The sequence below is a fragment of the Pogona vitticeps genome, chromosome 3 (assembly GCF_051106095.1).
Source record: "Pogona vitticeps strain Pit_001003342236 chromosome 3, PviZW2.1, whole genome shotgun sequence".
Classification (NCBI taxonomy): domain Eukaryota; kingdom Metazoa; phylum Chordata; class Lepidosauria; order Squamata; family Agamidae; genus Pogona; species Pogona vitticeps.
Window position 1 is genome coordinate 224,197,864 of NC_135785.1, and position 15,936 is coordinate 224,213,799.

Genomic DNA, 15,936 nt, shown 5'->3' on the forward strand with positions numbered 1-15,936 from the left:
ATTATTAATAATAACATCTGTAATCAATAAGTGTTTTATTTAAAAGACAGTGAAGTTTGGACCTGAATCTTCATCCTTCCATAACTGAAGTTGAATTAGTGATCAACTGGTGGCAGCAGGGTAAAAAGGAGTAGTAGTTTGCCTTTGTGTGCTCTGTGTCTGGACGGTCAGGCAAGGGGCACGAGGACGAACGCCACTAATCACACCTCAGATCTCCCAAATGCCACATTCTTATCTCCTTCTCCACTCTCTCACTCTCTCTGACTCTGACTGACTTACTACCCCCTCTGTCTGCCTGACTCCACCTCTTTATTACATTTCTCTCAGCTCTGCCTCCTACCAACATTAGCCTACAACATGAATATTCATAACTACTTAACATGGTAAGGGTGAACGTTACAGGGTCCATTTTGCATTTTTATGGGCAACATCCAGGACAGCTTATATTATGCTAAATGTTAGTCTGTTAAATCAGGGGTCCCCAACCCCTGGTCCGCGGCATAGGCAGGATCTCCTGCCCCCCTGTGAGCACCCCCCACGAGTGTGCCGCACCCCCCCCAACCAGTCCACGGTTCGGAAAAGGTTGGGGACCACTGTGTTAAATGATACAAGACTCACTGTTGATGTTACCACAACAGACTGGTAAGTCTGTTCCTCTGCAAACAGTTATGAAGCACTACTCTGAACTGAGTAAGTAGCTAACATGTATGAGTTTAGTAGACGTATCATATGACTTACTTTCATCATCTGAATCGAATCCAAAGAGTGTCCGACACTTCTTTTGTGCAAGATGAAGCTGAAGTGCTTCTGAGTTACAGTAGGTGGTCAGGCATTTGCTGCATCTTAATCGCTCTGATTTGCTACCAGCTTTATCTTGCTCTGAATGGGCATCTACTTTTTCAGTCAACGTTTTTCTTCGTTTTGGCATGCTAATATACTGTTCATCAAGATAACTTGGAGGCAATGGTCTAACAAAAGGCTTTGTTAAAATTAAGCCGTATGTAGTATTTTTTGTTATCTGATTTGGTTTGGAAGGTGACTGAGAGACTGCAGAAACACTGTTTGGTGGTATGTCAGTACAGTTCTGTAAAACAGGTAGAACGGATCCATTTTCTGTCCTTATTTTGTCAGTCACTCCTTCCAAATCAGCATCCAGTGAAGCTGAAGTAGTCTGTTCCAGTTCACTATGCCCATTAACTAGTTGGTCAGTAACATTGCTATTCTCCAAATTTGGCTCAACTGCAGGTATCTTTTGGTCTATCAAAGTCATAACAGTAGCAATGCCATCACATACATTTTCATTTCCATTCTGAATTAGATTATTTGCTTTTTTCTCACTCTGGATATAAGTCTTTGGTTCTGTAGAATCTTTTCTTGCTTTCCAAGTTGGAACTGGCAAGTCCATCCCAGCCTCCTGCTCATTACTGTTGCTTCCTTTTTCCTGGATGCTACACTGGGATTCCAAAGCAGGACCTGAAGCATTATTTTCACTGATTTCTTCAGGAGAATCTGTTTTCTGTGAATAATGTTGAGCTTCATGCTCATAGAGCAAGGAAAGATCATCAAAAAGTTTACAGCATTCTGCAAAGTTACACTGAGCTTTAAACTCACTGTGACTTTTCATATGCTCTGTAAGCTCAGTGGACAGCCTAAATCTCTGATTACAGTTAAAATGTAAACAAAAATATACATTTGGATAAACATGTTGCTTTAGATGGTCAATAAAATGTTGAGAATCTAAAAACTTCCTCTGACAAAACCGACATTTCCCCTTATTCCACTTCATTATATGCTCTTGCACCTTCAGATCAGTGGGATGAGCTTTCCGCGCATGTTTATTCAGACACCTTACTTTTTTAAACACTCGAATGCAGCCATTAGCAGGACACTTGAAGTTACCTGCTTGGTCCTGAATGTCCAAGTCATTTTGAGAGCATAATACACCATTTACTTTATGAACTGTAGGGACATCTCTATTCAGATCACTAGCAGTTTCGGGCACCCCTTCTGTAGCTTCTGGTTCAGGAGTGTTATTTGAACAGTTACCACTTTTACCATTTTCAAAAACACTATCGTGGTCACTAACGTGATTTTCAGTTACAGCCAAGGTGACTTCAGAAGTCTGTTTCTCCTGATCAGTATTTGGAATGGCGACCTCTATTTTGTCATCTTTAGAGGACTCAGAGTTCCCATTTTGTAAAGAGACATCTGTATCTGAATAATTTATCTTATTTATATCAAGGGGTTCCTGATTATGACAAGAAACAGCAAGATGATGCCTTGTCATCTTCTTGATGTGGTTCTTCAAGTGCTTAAGCATTACTCCTTTTTGCCTGAATCTCCTGTGACACATAACACATGAAAAACTGCCTTTTTTCTGATGAGCCTGTGCATGCCTCACAATGTGACCACCAAGAAATTCCCTGTTACATAACACACAACGGTGCCTTGGTACATTGTGATCGACTTTAGACAAACCAAGAGCTACATGGTTCTTTTTGGAATTACCATGACATTTCAACTGTGCTCCAGAAGCCTCTTCATGGTCTAACTCTCCATTATTTATATCGGCCACACAGGCTTGATCTCCACGCAATGCTTGACGAGTCTTTGGTGCATTCAAACCATGCTCCAGTGTACTTGCATTCAACTCAACTGATGCTTTTTCTCTTAGCAGTGCTAAACAGTTCTCCTTGATCATCAAGAAATTCCAGAATTCAGGATCAAAAAACAACCCCTTTTTCAAAATGGGAAGCAACTCAAATCGCACACGGTTCTGCACAGAACTGGTTTGTTCATTGTACTCTTCATCTGCATGTTTGTATAGATTTTCAACAGTATAATATGACTCCAAAGTGCACTCAAGAAAAAAGATAGAAAGAGCACATGTTCTGACAATCTCCAGGTCATTTGGCAAAAAGTGAGCAATGGTTTTGTATATCAAACATTTCATTTTTGGATCATCACGAAGATCTAGCTGGAGAGCACTTCCACAAATCTCAACACAAATCTGCAGGCCTTCCTTGCCAACCTATGGGAAAGAAATAACTGTTCTGTCAATACATTTAAGGCCAGAAATTAAAGATATTGTTTAGTTAAATGAAAACCTTTAGCATCTTTTTCTTAATCAGTCACAAAGCACTTGGAGAAAATCTGTAACTCTGGGACACAGAACATGGTCCTGTATGCTTTGAAAAAAAATCTGTTGTTCTTCTATTTCAATGATTAAAAAAAGCTTGGGGTGAGGAGAGGGAAAGAAGGAAATGTACTCACTCTGTGCTAGTATTTCAGACAAAAAACAAAAGAAGAAAATATTGTGGCACCTTAATGACTAATTGCTACATTTTAATGTGTGCTTCCATGGACAAGTTCTCTTCCTTAGAGGTAGAAACAGACTTGTCTATCAAAGATCACATTAAAATGTAGCAATTTGTCTTTAAAGTGCCACAATGTTTTTGTCTTATTTCTTCTGTTTTTGACTGATATTCCAGGATTCAGAAGGTGCCAAACCTCAGAAGGGCATATCTACCCTGTTGCTGTAATTATGTGGCCCTCTAGGTATCTCATCTGGAGGAAAATTTGACCTACAAAATGGTAAATTGCATCCCAGAAGCTTTGGGGGGGGGGCACAAAATGTTATTCAGGCCCTTTTCACCCTTCCAGATCAATTTTAGGTTGAGAGGGGGAGACGTCTCCAGATAGTAAACTGTTCCCTCCCCAATATTAGGGGTATCACTGTTCATTTTGTAGGCCAACCTGTTTGCCAGAATGTAGTAAAATAGAGAAGAAATGGGAGGGTGGGAGGGGGAAAAATAACTTTGCCCACAGCCCACACACTGACCAGGTCTGCTGTATGCCACAGCAATGTAGACCTACGGATAAATAATGCTGCAGGAGAAATTTTAAAATACATACCGTATTTTTCGCTCCATAAGACATACTTCCCTCCCCCAAAAAATGGGGTGAAAAGTGTGTGCATCTTATGAAGTGAATATACTTCTGCAAGGGCCCCCTCCGATGTTGGGGGAAAGCCCTTGGAGACCTCCTGGGGGTTGGAGCACAGTGGAGGGGGACCTCGGGGGGAGGGGTCCAAGCCATCAGAGACCTCCTGGGGGTTCCCCGCCACCGCAATCTGATCCCCAGGAGGTCTCCAGACCTCCGAAGGCAAAAAGGCAGGGGGAAAGGGTGGGAAATTTGAATTTCCCGCCCTTTCCCCCTGCCTTTTTGCCTTCAGAGGTCTCAAAGGGCTTCCTCCGATGTTGGGGGGGGAAGCCCTTGAAGCCCTCTGAAGGCGCCAATCGCCGCCATGGGAACCCCCAGGGAGGTCTCCCAGGGCTTCCCCGACCTCCTGGTGGTCCCGCGCTGCCACGAAGGCAGAAAGGCAGGGGAAAGGGTGGGAAATTCGAATCTCCCATTTTCCCTGCCTTTTTGCCTTCGATGTACCATATTTTTCGCTCCATAATTAGCTGTGACTTATCGTCAGGTGTGTCTTATGAGCGAAAAATACAGTATTCACTATCAATGCAACATACATTAAACCCAGAAGAACTAGACATGCTGGATCCAGACTTAGCTCCATTTGATATAAGGGAAAAGTGACTACTCCTTTCTCTCTGTATAGTCTTATGCTCTCTGAAAACCCCCTCTGGAGGTTTGAAGGATCTTCACAACATTGTGGGAGATGATGGGGTTTCAGGTGAAAGGGGAATCTGCAAACAATCTCCCCAGGATGGTGTTGGCAACTGCATGTTCTATAAACATCAAATTTCTGTTATTGCTGTTTTGTAGATTGATACTAATGATCCTCTTTTTGAACAACTACGCTTTAATAATAATCCTTTGAAAAATCCAAAGTGCTCTAAAGTTTTCAACTAGCAAATGTAAATAAAACATAGTGGAGGAACTGTACATTTGAATTAATTAATTAATACCAACAAACATTATCTCATGACATTTAAAATTCAATGTTCCATTATGAACCACAGAAATAATATAATTGAAAATTTAAAAGAGCATTACTTACTTCATCCCTAATAACCTTCATGAAAGGGAAAATAACCCTTATGTTTGTAGCTATCCTTAGAAGGTGGTAGCACTGATCTACAAATACTTGCATTGATGGATTAGATTTAAGTTGCAGTTTACTCCAAATAAAGATCAGCTCCCTGTAAAACATACAATAATTTATCAGTATGAAGTTCACATGGTATACTTGTAAGTAGTTCATTTATATGTGTCAAAATGATAAAGTTATTATGCTAACAATCTAAATGCACATGATATTCTGCTTATAATACACTCTGGTGTATGTAATGTATAAAAATAGAAAGTAGAGATTTAACTATTTCCCATAATGCCAGCAGAATCTATACAGAAAGTCTACTTCTGAGGTTACTTCAGCATCATAAAGTACAACCTTCTTGTTTAAATTTCATTGTTCCAGGATTTGCTTATGACAGCACAAGTTCCAACACACTGAAGTTACTATAAAGACCAGAAACTGATAACTGCAAAATATTTTTCTTAAAGTTGAGTCTCCAAATTAAGCCGCTTCAACTCTTATTCAAGGAAGAATTCTAGTTTCCAACTAGAACGTAAAAGAAACTATTTCCTGGAACCAGAAGCAAACATAAGTTGTTGTATATACGAAGGTAAAATATTACTTATATTTGACTTTCATTAACAAAGGTTTTTGTAGATAGTGCAAATACAGTAAAACGGTACAATGCAGGAAATATTCAACTGACAGTGATCCAGAAAAGAAAAGGGAAATACATCAATCATCAGTTAGAACAGCAGTCCCCAACCTTTTTGGGGCCGCGGACCAGCTGGGGGGAGCGAGCTCCATGCACGGGGAGGCGGGGCACCCTCGCACGAGCGTGACATGCCCACCGTGTGAACATGACACGCCCTCCACGTGCATGCAAGGGGGGTGGAGATCTATATCCGCGGCCCAGTTTGGCAAGCCCACGGACTGGTATCGGGCCGCAGACTGGGAGTGAGAAGATGAAAAGACTGACCTTTTATAGTTACAGAAATAAAATATGCATCTACTTTTTGAAACCATAGGCACCTGAAATTTGCAATTATTACTAATTATTAAAAAGTAATATCAGAAGAAAGCATTTACCAGATGCAATACATCTCTCCTTTTTTGAGCTGTGGAATAAGGAATGATTCACAAAGATATAAAGCTAAGGCAGTCTTCCCTTCTTTTGAAATGTTGCAGATGATTTCAATGCCATTCTTGCAATCAGTTTTCAGCAAATGCTATACAATCAAAATAAGATCAATTTAGGCAAGTGGAGTAATAGAAAACTAACTGCATAACAGTAACTGGAATTCTCTACTGTTACTAGCGTTTATTGCTGTAAAACATAAGGAGAAGAATTACACAGAAAATTACAATGAATACCTTAATTGGCAAGTTTTTACACACAGCTTATGTGAACATGACATGCAGCCTATTTCATTACTTGATTTTGACAAATGTTCTGCAAATATCCCCAGTAATTATACAGAGCAATTTAAAAAACCTTATTAGTTCTACATACAGGCCAGCTATCAACGTTGAGAAAATTCAGTGTATTAAACTTAAACTTTCACTACATGTGTTTGGCTTAATTCAGTCCTATATAAAATTGAATTGCTGCCCAAATAGCTTAACAGGAGAGTCTCTGGAAAATTCAAGTTTCTTGAAAAATTTGGTTAATTCAAATTCTAGACAGATAATATTTCATCAAATAGTTAGGAACACCATTCATTTATTCATTCACTCACTCACTCATTCACTCTACATATGCCCCATAGTCCAAAACACTCTCTGGGCAGTTCAAGCATACAAACAATAGAGAATACTACAGATACATATAATTAAACAAATTAATTTCATGGGTCTTTCATGCAAGGAAGTGTTTTCTAAAATAACAACAACATGGCTCTTTTTCTGCATTATCTATTAAAAGTTAAAAATCTGCCATTTCCTTTATCCACAAACAAAACAAACTACACTGTTAAACAAGACATTGAAACTGACAAACAATACCTCTTGAAACAGTTGGTCTTCCACTGGTGACATATAAAGACACGTGAAAAATGCTTGATGGAAGTAAAGGTCTTTACTAATATCAGGATGATTCATACAAGATTTGATAAGAGCCATTGCCTCTGGGATGCGCTCACAGGCAATAAGGTATCTGGCACGTAATTCAAAGAACAGTGGGTTTTCAGAGCTTAGATATTTGTTAACTGGTAAGACAAAAAGACAAATAATAAAATTACAAAAAATAAATAAATTGCAGTATAGGTAAAACAACAACTATTTATAACACAGCATGAAAAAAGTTCTTTTTAAAGAAAGTAAAGTAATAAAATTTCAGTGGGTTCACATTTGTAAAAATTATTGGAGGTAACAAAATACGGTCACCATTAAGACCAGGGCTTGTATTCCAGTTGTTTCAGATAAAGGTAAAGGTAAAAGTTCTCCTTGACATTTAGTCCAGTTGTGTCTGATGCTAGGGCGCGGTGCTCACCCCCATCTCCAAGCCATAGAGCCAGCGTTTGTCCATAGACAGTTTCCGTGGTCACATGGCCAGCGTGACTAGACACGGAACGCCGTTACCTTCCCACAGTGGTGGTACCTATTTATCTACTCGCATTTACATGCTTTCAAACTGCTAGGCTGGCAGGTTTATGTTCCAGATATTTGCATACAAATTTGCACAGTAACAGTATATAGCACTTGACCTGGTATTAAATTCCCTCTTATTAACTCAGTGCTACTGATTGTTATGAAAACTATAAGCCCTTCAGGTAGAAAGTTTTTGCAGCATTCTTCAGCATGTCTGCATTTCAAACTTCCATGCAAGGACCTGATGATCCAACCTGAGCAACATGAAGCAGGAAGCACAAAGAGTTGGTCTTTAAATGTTCTGTCCCCTTCAGGGAAACAAATCTAAATGTGATAACTGGCCACTAGGGCAGGACTCCTGTATTTAAATCAATGTTTACATCATCCATAGACCTTTTTTAAATATTGAAGCCTTTTTAGTGCTCTGCTTTATTCAGCTATCATTACTGTCAGTGAATGTATGGTTTTACTGTGATTTTATGTGATAGGTACCTCAGAAATATTGATAGTGAAATACGAAGACATTGTTATGAAAATTCCTACATAAATAAAGCTGCTGTTCCCAATCTAAAGCCAGTAGCAGGCAAACTTGTTAACCTGCAAATGAGTCCACAAGAAACAATGAAGACATCTGACAGTGCAAAACAAGTGACTGCATTAGTATTTGCAACATTTATGGTAAAGGACTGGATACCTATCTCCTGAGAAATTGGCTTTGCTTTAAGAACAGCTTGTAAAACAGGATCTTCCCAAGGTCCTCCATCTCTGATAATTCGAGTTACCAGCTCCAAGTTAATATTTCTGTATCTGCTCAAGAGGTTCTGGCATTCCTAAAAAAATGAATGAATATTAAAGCAGACAGAACTTTCTGTTTGCACTTTCATAAAAAGTGTCTCTCGATAGACAGACAGACAGACAGACAGACAGACAGACAGACAGAGACAGACAGACAGACAGACAGACAGACAGACAGACAGACAGACAGATAGATAGACAGATAGATAGATAGATAGATAGATAACACACAACACACACACACAGGGTAATATACTTAAATATTTAAGTCTTGTCTATATCGTATGTGCAATTAAAGATACTGCATGTGAAAAGCATGCTGAAAAACTATACTTTAGCAGTGATGGCCAATTCAAGGGTCTATTGCACCCACTGTATCTCAACTGAAAGACATATTGGTCAGATGGAAGAGAAGTCAAAAGTGCTAGCCAACCAGCTCTTACATTACCCTCTTTAATGTCATTTCATTGCATTTCTCAAGCATTCCCTCAGAGAATGACAGAAAAAATACCCCAGAGAATTCCGTAATATCCTCTCATTCTGTCAACAAGGTGCTGCTAGTTCAAGAACTGACTTGCTGGGAGGCAAACCAAAAACAACTGTGTTCTCAGCAGGGAAGAAGACTGCAGAAAAAAGTCTAAGGTAAAGGTAAAGGTTCCCCTTGACAATTTTTGTCCAGTCGTGTTCGACTCTAGGGGGCGGTGCTCATCCCCGTTTCCAAGCCATGGAGCCAGCGTTTGTCCGAAGACAATCTTCCGTGGTCACATGGCCAGTGCGACTTAGACACGGAATGCCGTTACCTTCCCACTGAGGTGGTCCCTATTTATCTACTTGCATTTGCATGCTTTCGAACCGCTAGGTTGGCGGGAGCTGGGACAAGTGACGGGCGCTCACTCCATTGTGTGGATTCGATCTTACGACTGCTTGGTCTTCTGACCCTGCAGCACAGGCTTCTGCGGTTTAGCCCGCAGCGCCACCACGTCCCTCGTGGTCTAAGGGTAGCAAAAAGATGAATGACTCTCAAGTTTACCTTCTAATTGACAGACCTAATTTTATTTAGGACTAGTAAGTAGTTTTCCAGGGAGTCAAAAGGATTCAAAATGCTGAAAAGTAGGCCATCACAATTATCTCAAAGGAAATAAAAGGCTTACTTTTTATAAGCACACCCTAGCATGAAATATTTACAACAATCTCAAATTTAAATTTAAGTTCTTTAAAAATAGAAGTCTACTTTTTCCAATGCCAAAAAGCACTGATAGAATGGTATCAATTACTGTGGTATTAAGGCATGAACAACAGGAGTTTACCTGGATTGAACCCAGTATGTCTTTCAAAGGATCCTCATAAAATTCATCCTTTCCAAAGAACAGCAGCAATTCAAAAAAGCTCCTAGAATCCAAAACAGTTAACAGGTTAAAATATTGGGCAAAGAATGAAAGCATATTATTTCACAAATTGCAAACTCAGAACCTAAATGTACCCAAAGCCTCTGAAGGCTTCATATCAAACAAGTACAGGCATACCTTGGTTTACGAAATTAATGCGTCTTTCAGGACGTTACGTAATGTGTACATTTCATAAACTGATATGTGGATTGCGCTAGGAGTGGGGGCAATGCTAGAAACCTCCAGGCGCAATGTGTCCTGGGGAAACCCTTTAGTACAGCCGGGGGGGGGGGGGTGGAGAGAAAAAAAAACGTAAACCAAGGCATTATTTTCTATGGATTTAATTTTTATTTTCTATGGATTTCGGTTCATCAACCAAAAATTACATAAACCGACACTTTCAGAAAGCGAGGTACCGCTGTATGTTTAACTGTCCTGGAACAGAACAGAAGGGCAGTATAGAATCTAGAATATTAGCATGATGTACTATCACTGCTACATCCCATGTGGATATGGTCTGTCACATCCTGCACCAGCGGAAACCATCTGTTTTCAAGGACAGCATCAGACCATACACCGTCTAAACTAAAAATTATGAATTACAGAAACCTCACAAGCCTGACCATCTTATCTATCTTCTGAGAAATCTATATGTGAGGCAGGAAACATCCGTTAGAACTGGATATGGAACAACTGACTGGTTCAAAATTGGGAAAGGAGTATGACAAGACTGTATATTGTCCCCCGGCTTATTTAACTTACATACAGAATACATCATGTGAAAGGCTGGACTGGATGAATCCCAAGCCAGAATTAAGATTGCTGGAAGAAATATCAACAAGCTCCGATATGCAGATACCACTCAATTGGCAGAAAGTGAGGAGGACTTAGCAAACCTCTTAATGAAGGTGAAAGAGAAGAGCGCAAAAATGGTTTGAAGACCAACATTAAAAAAAAAACTAAAATCATGGCCACTGGTCCCATCACCTCCTGGCAAATAGAAGGACAAGATATTGAAGCAGTGACAGATTTTACTTTCTTGGGCTCCATGATTACTGCAAATGGTGACAGCAGCCATGAAATTGAAAGACGCCTGCTTCTTGGGAGGAAAATGATGACAAACCTAGACAACATCTTAAAAAGCAGAGACATCACCTTGCCAATAAAGGTCCACATAGTCAAAGCTAGGGTTTTTCCAGTAGTGACATATGGAAGACAGAGCTGGACCATAAAGAAGGCTGACCACCGAAGAATTGATGCTTTTGAATTGTGGTGCTTGAGAGTCCCCTGGACTGCAAAGAGAACAAATCTATCCATTTTAAAGGAAATCAACCCTGAGTTTTCACTGGAAGGACAGTTCCTGAAGCTGAGGCTCCAGTACTTTGGCCATCTCATGAGAAGAGAAGACTCCTTGGAAAAGACCCTGATGTTGGGAAAATGTGAAGGCAAGAGGAGAAAGAGGACGATAGAGGACGAGATGGCTGGACAGTGTCATCAAAGCAGCCAACATGAATTTAACCTAACTCTGGGAGGCAGTGGAAGACAGGAGGGCCTGGCATGCTGTGGTCCATGGGGACACGACTTAATGACTAAACAACAACACCATCACAAGCCACCCAGAGTGGCCTGGTTGCCAGTTGGTGCGGGGTATAAATCCAATAAATAAATAAATAAATGATAAACTATTGAAATGCATTCCTGACCACTGTTATAGTGATGAATCCAGTAGAACCTCTGCCGAAACCTGAATAACAAGTGAAAGGTCTGTTACTACCTACCCTTATCCACCTCCTTCCCTCACTTGTCAATCAGAATTTATTCAGCTTCTCAGGATTCAGTTTCAGGTTAACTCACCCACAGAGAGCTCCCATCATGGACAGACCTGATGTACAAACAGGTACATCAACCAAGAAAGTCATCAAATTGTGTGCATGAAGCTGTAATGTCAACTGTTACTTTCAACAGTCTACAATTTTTGGCTGGCCAGAATTTACTGCCAGAAACCCACCCCGCTCAACCAGACAAGTCAATATTATTAATTCTTCTTAAATACTTGAATAATTTACTGTTTTTAGCTTTTAATATTGCATTTTTAATTATGTAAGCCACCCTGGGTCCTTTTTAGGAGAGAAGCAGGGTAAAAATGTTTTAAATAAAATAAAATAAAATGTTGTTTCTTGAAGAATATTTTCTTTAGCACTTTCACACTGCTGTGTTCAATTCACTCCAATATTCTTGCTTCAGAGAAGCAGAGATGGAGTGGCCAGCTTGACTTTGCATGGCAAGGATCTTCAAGAAGGCCTTTGCTGTGCAGCCACCAAACAACCACATGCCTTCTTCATTCTTCAAGGCTGGGGAACTGGCAAGGATTATTTCACTAATGCTAGGCTTCAAAGTTGGAAGGCAGGCAAGATGACACCACACTCGCCATGGGAAGTGTAAGTGTGAATGCCTGATTATCAGGAAAGCTGGATAAGGACCAGTAACACCTGAAGTAGGTTTCTACAATCTGGTGCCCTTCTGAAGTGCTGGACTGTAACTTACTGCAGGGAGAGGAGAGAAAGAGAGTCTTGTTGCAAAAGCAGAATTGTTGGCTCTCACCCACCAGAATTTCAATTTGCCCTTAAGAAAGTTGATTATCCTGGTTAGCAATTAGCCAAGTATCTCCTAACAAGCCTTCAATGCTACAGCAACCTGCAGTCATTCAACTTGCAGTCATTCAGTTCCCTCAAGCACATACTCCTACTACTGTTGATAGCTGCTGACATTTATCTAAAGTAGACAAGACTGAACTTCCAATATTCCAAAACAAAATCAAACTGAACAAACCAATTGTCTAGAAACATGGCAAATGTGAAACAAAGTAGTAAAATGAAACTTATTCAAAAATACCTTTATTGTACAGATTTGTTCAAGTGAACTTGCTGTTTAATTTAAAACAAGCAATCTTAAGTCCACAGGAAAAACGAACAGATGGAAATTGATGAGAAATGCCACCTATAAATATATATGCCCATCCAAGTATTACATGCAAGTGACTCAGATATACGCAGTTACAACCTGCTGCATGGCTAACAGCTAGCACATCAAAGAAGCTTTTCAGATAAGTGGGAAAGAACAGCACACATTAGTTTCTTACCAGTGTTTAATTTGTGTAAAAAATAAATAAACTAAAACTGTTCTAAAAGTGATTGTCATGATCAAAATTTACCCAGAAATCAAACTATTGGAGAAACAAAAGTTACTTACAAAGCTAGGCTACTCAACACATACTGTACATGTTCACATTCAGCTGGAAATGATGCACATGCAGATGTGAAACAACAGAGTGCTGTTTGAAGCACCTGAAGCTGTGGCAGAGGAACCTGCCATCTTCCAGCATAGTCTTCAACAACCTATTTGAAAACAAAACAAAACAAAAAATTAGATTTTCCTAGAGAAACACAGGAGTAAAAATAATCTCAACAAGTTCACAACCATGAAAATTAGCACTGGAACAATTTTGTGAAGGTGGGTAGATAAAAATTGCAAAGGACAAACTACCAACACAGCTTACAAAACCTGAGGCAAAACAAGCACATGGATGAACAAGAAACAGATATAGACTGCCAGGTAATTAATGCACAAGTTTGTATGTACACAAAGACTTGAAAGAAAACATATGGAATATGTAATAATCACACAGCTCTGGTACTCTGAGCCCCAACAATCATCATTCTTATGACTTTCTGAACTTTCATGAATGTCCAAGGCCAATGGTAAGTGGGAGCTATTGTATTAAGATGTTTTCAACAATATTTTAACAGATGCATACACATAGCACCACATATTGCTCAACCTGACCATAGCTCCCCCATACCTAATAATAAACATAGAGCAAAGGAAGGAAGATAAAGACTAAATCATGGGTGAGGGAACAGGAAAGAAAAGTATATATGAGAGGTAAGGTAAAGGTTCCCCTTGACAGTTTGTCCAGTCGTGTCCAACTCTAGGGGGCGGTGCTCATCTATGTTTCCAACCAACAGAGCTAGCGTTTGCCAGAAGACAATCTTCCATAGTCATGTGGCCAGCACGACTAGACACGGAATGCCATTACCTTCCCACCGTGCTAGTACCTATTTATCTACTTGCATTTTGCAAAAACCAACAGGAAGATGGAAGCTTCAGTACTTCAGTCTAAGGATTTCCAAATCAGGAAATTGTATTCAAAATCTTATTTTTCTCTATAAGGATAAAATCAGTTACTAAAACCTCTGAGAAGTAGGTATATATTGGAGGACTCTCACTGTCTTGACAGGAAAAGGGAATAAAGGTGTAAATAGGCATTTAGTTAACAAGCACCTCTTACAGTTATCCTCAATTAAGACTGAAAGACTAATGAAATCTAACTTGCAATGAAGGAGATCAACCCAAATCTGAATAGTGAAGAGGTGACAGACATAAGCCATTTTAAAGGGAATGTCCGTTAACATATCCTAGTTTCACAATGCAACACTCTTCTCCATTCAGAGGAACACCCAAAGTTTTGATGGCAATTGGAGACTAACCACCTAGTGCAGTGGTCCCCAATCTTAGTCCCCAGGTGCTCTTGGAAAGAGCATGGACAGAGTTCCTACTCCAGTCCTCTGAAGATGCCGGCCACAGAGACTGGTGACACGTCAGGAAGAACAACCTTCAGAACACGACCAAAGAGCTCAAAAAACCCACAACAATCATCAGATCCTGGCTGTGAAAGCCTTCGAGAACACATTATAAGGACAGATCTTGAAGCTGAGGCTTCAATACTTTGGCCATCTCATGAGAAAAGAAATCTCCCTGGAAAAAAAAACCCTGATGCTGGGAAAGAGTGAAGACAAGAGGAGAAGGGGACAACAGAGGACGAGATGGTGTCACTGAAGTTACCAACATGAATTTGACCAAAGTCTGGGAGGCAGTGGAAGACAGGAGGGCCTGGTGTGCTCTGGTCCATGGGGTCACGAAGAGTCGGACACGACTTAACAATTAAACAACAACAACAACAACAGTTTCTTATACTCCAGGAAACTTCCTCTGGAAGCTGTAGTGGACATAACTAAACACACTAGATTCTGCCTACTTGATATCGGAAGCGATAGGTGATCTCTACATTATATCTTTTGAAAAAAACTTTTTTTAGCTCTGATACACACACGGTATTTATTCAAGAGAAGATTCATCTTCTTGAAGCAGCAATTACTGCATGCCTTTAGAGGAAACCATCTCTTTGAGTCTTGCTGTGCAGACGGCTGGGACTTACAGAGTTTCTGTTCTAAGGCTGGTGAATAGGTAACAAGTACAGTACCACAGAGCAGAGCAAGTATAATCTAGTACAGCTGTTCTAAACCAGTTGTCTTTATTGTCTGAGGTTTGTTATCACCCCCCCCCACCATTTCTGAACATCTGAATTTATATCCTATCTTTCCTCCAATGAGCTGAAAGAAGCATATGTGGTTCTTCTAGGCTCCATTTTATCCTAAACTTGTGAAACACTAGAAACAGCTGAAATCCAGTTGCATACACAGATATACCATATTTGCTGGCGTATAAGATGACTGGGTGTATAAGACGACCCCCCAACATTTCCACTCAAAATATAGTTTGTTATATACTCGCCGTATAAGACTACCCCTTCTTCCGCACACCTTCCACACACCAAATAAAAGGTGGTATTCATTGTCACCATTATACGGCCGCAGCATGACCGCAGCGCCTCTGGCCTGCCCCTGCATCTCCCTGTGACCGGCACTAGTGGGCATGTGTGAGCTCTGCGTAGACAAGGGGTGGGCCAGAGCACTGCTGCTTCCCGCCGAGCAGAAAGGGCTGGCCACGTCGAAAAGGCTGGCACCCCTGTCTTGCTGCTGATGCCGTGGCCACACTGGATACCGCGTGGTACTGGACGGTATGTAGAATGAGGTGGGCAGGCATCAGAAGGCTACTATGGACAGCTATGTCTATCCCAACTGAAGTGCACCCGGCGTATAAGATGACCCCCCCCCCCCAGTTGGAGGCATGTTTTTCAGGGCAAAAAAGTAGTCTTATACGCCAGCAAATGCAGTAAGGCAACTAACACACATTCTCTTCCAGCTGGCAATTAAAGAGTTGCTGTTG

The 15,936-nt window shown here is 40.4% G+C and overlaps 1 protein-coding gene across 1 annotated transcript in view; it reads right to left on the reverse strand.

Annotated features, from left to right (window-relative positions):
• ZNF654 (zinc finger protein 654) overlaps positions 1-15,936 on the reverse strand; it is a 32,025-nt gene that overhangs the window by 10,482 nt on the left and 5,607 nt on the right. Inside the window, exons 2-8 of the mRNA XM_072993958.2 lie at positions 13,060-13,205; positions 9,733-9,814; positions 8,325-8,460; positions 7,046-7,248; positions 6,131-6,270; positions 5,024-5,165; positions 739-3,031 (exon numbers count right to left, since the gene is read on the reverse strand). Coding sequence (XP_072850059.2) covers positions 739-3,031; positions 5,024-5,165; positions 6,131-6,270; positions 7,046-7,248; positions 8,325-8,460; positions 9,733-9,814; positions 13,060-13,205 — 3,142 coding nt within the window. The remainder of the gene's footprint in view (positions 1-738; positions 3,032-5,023; positions 5,166-6,130; positions 6,271-7,045; positions 7,249-8,324; positions 8,461-9,732; positions 9,815-13,059; positions 13,206-15,936) is intronic.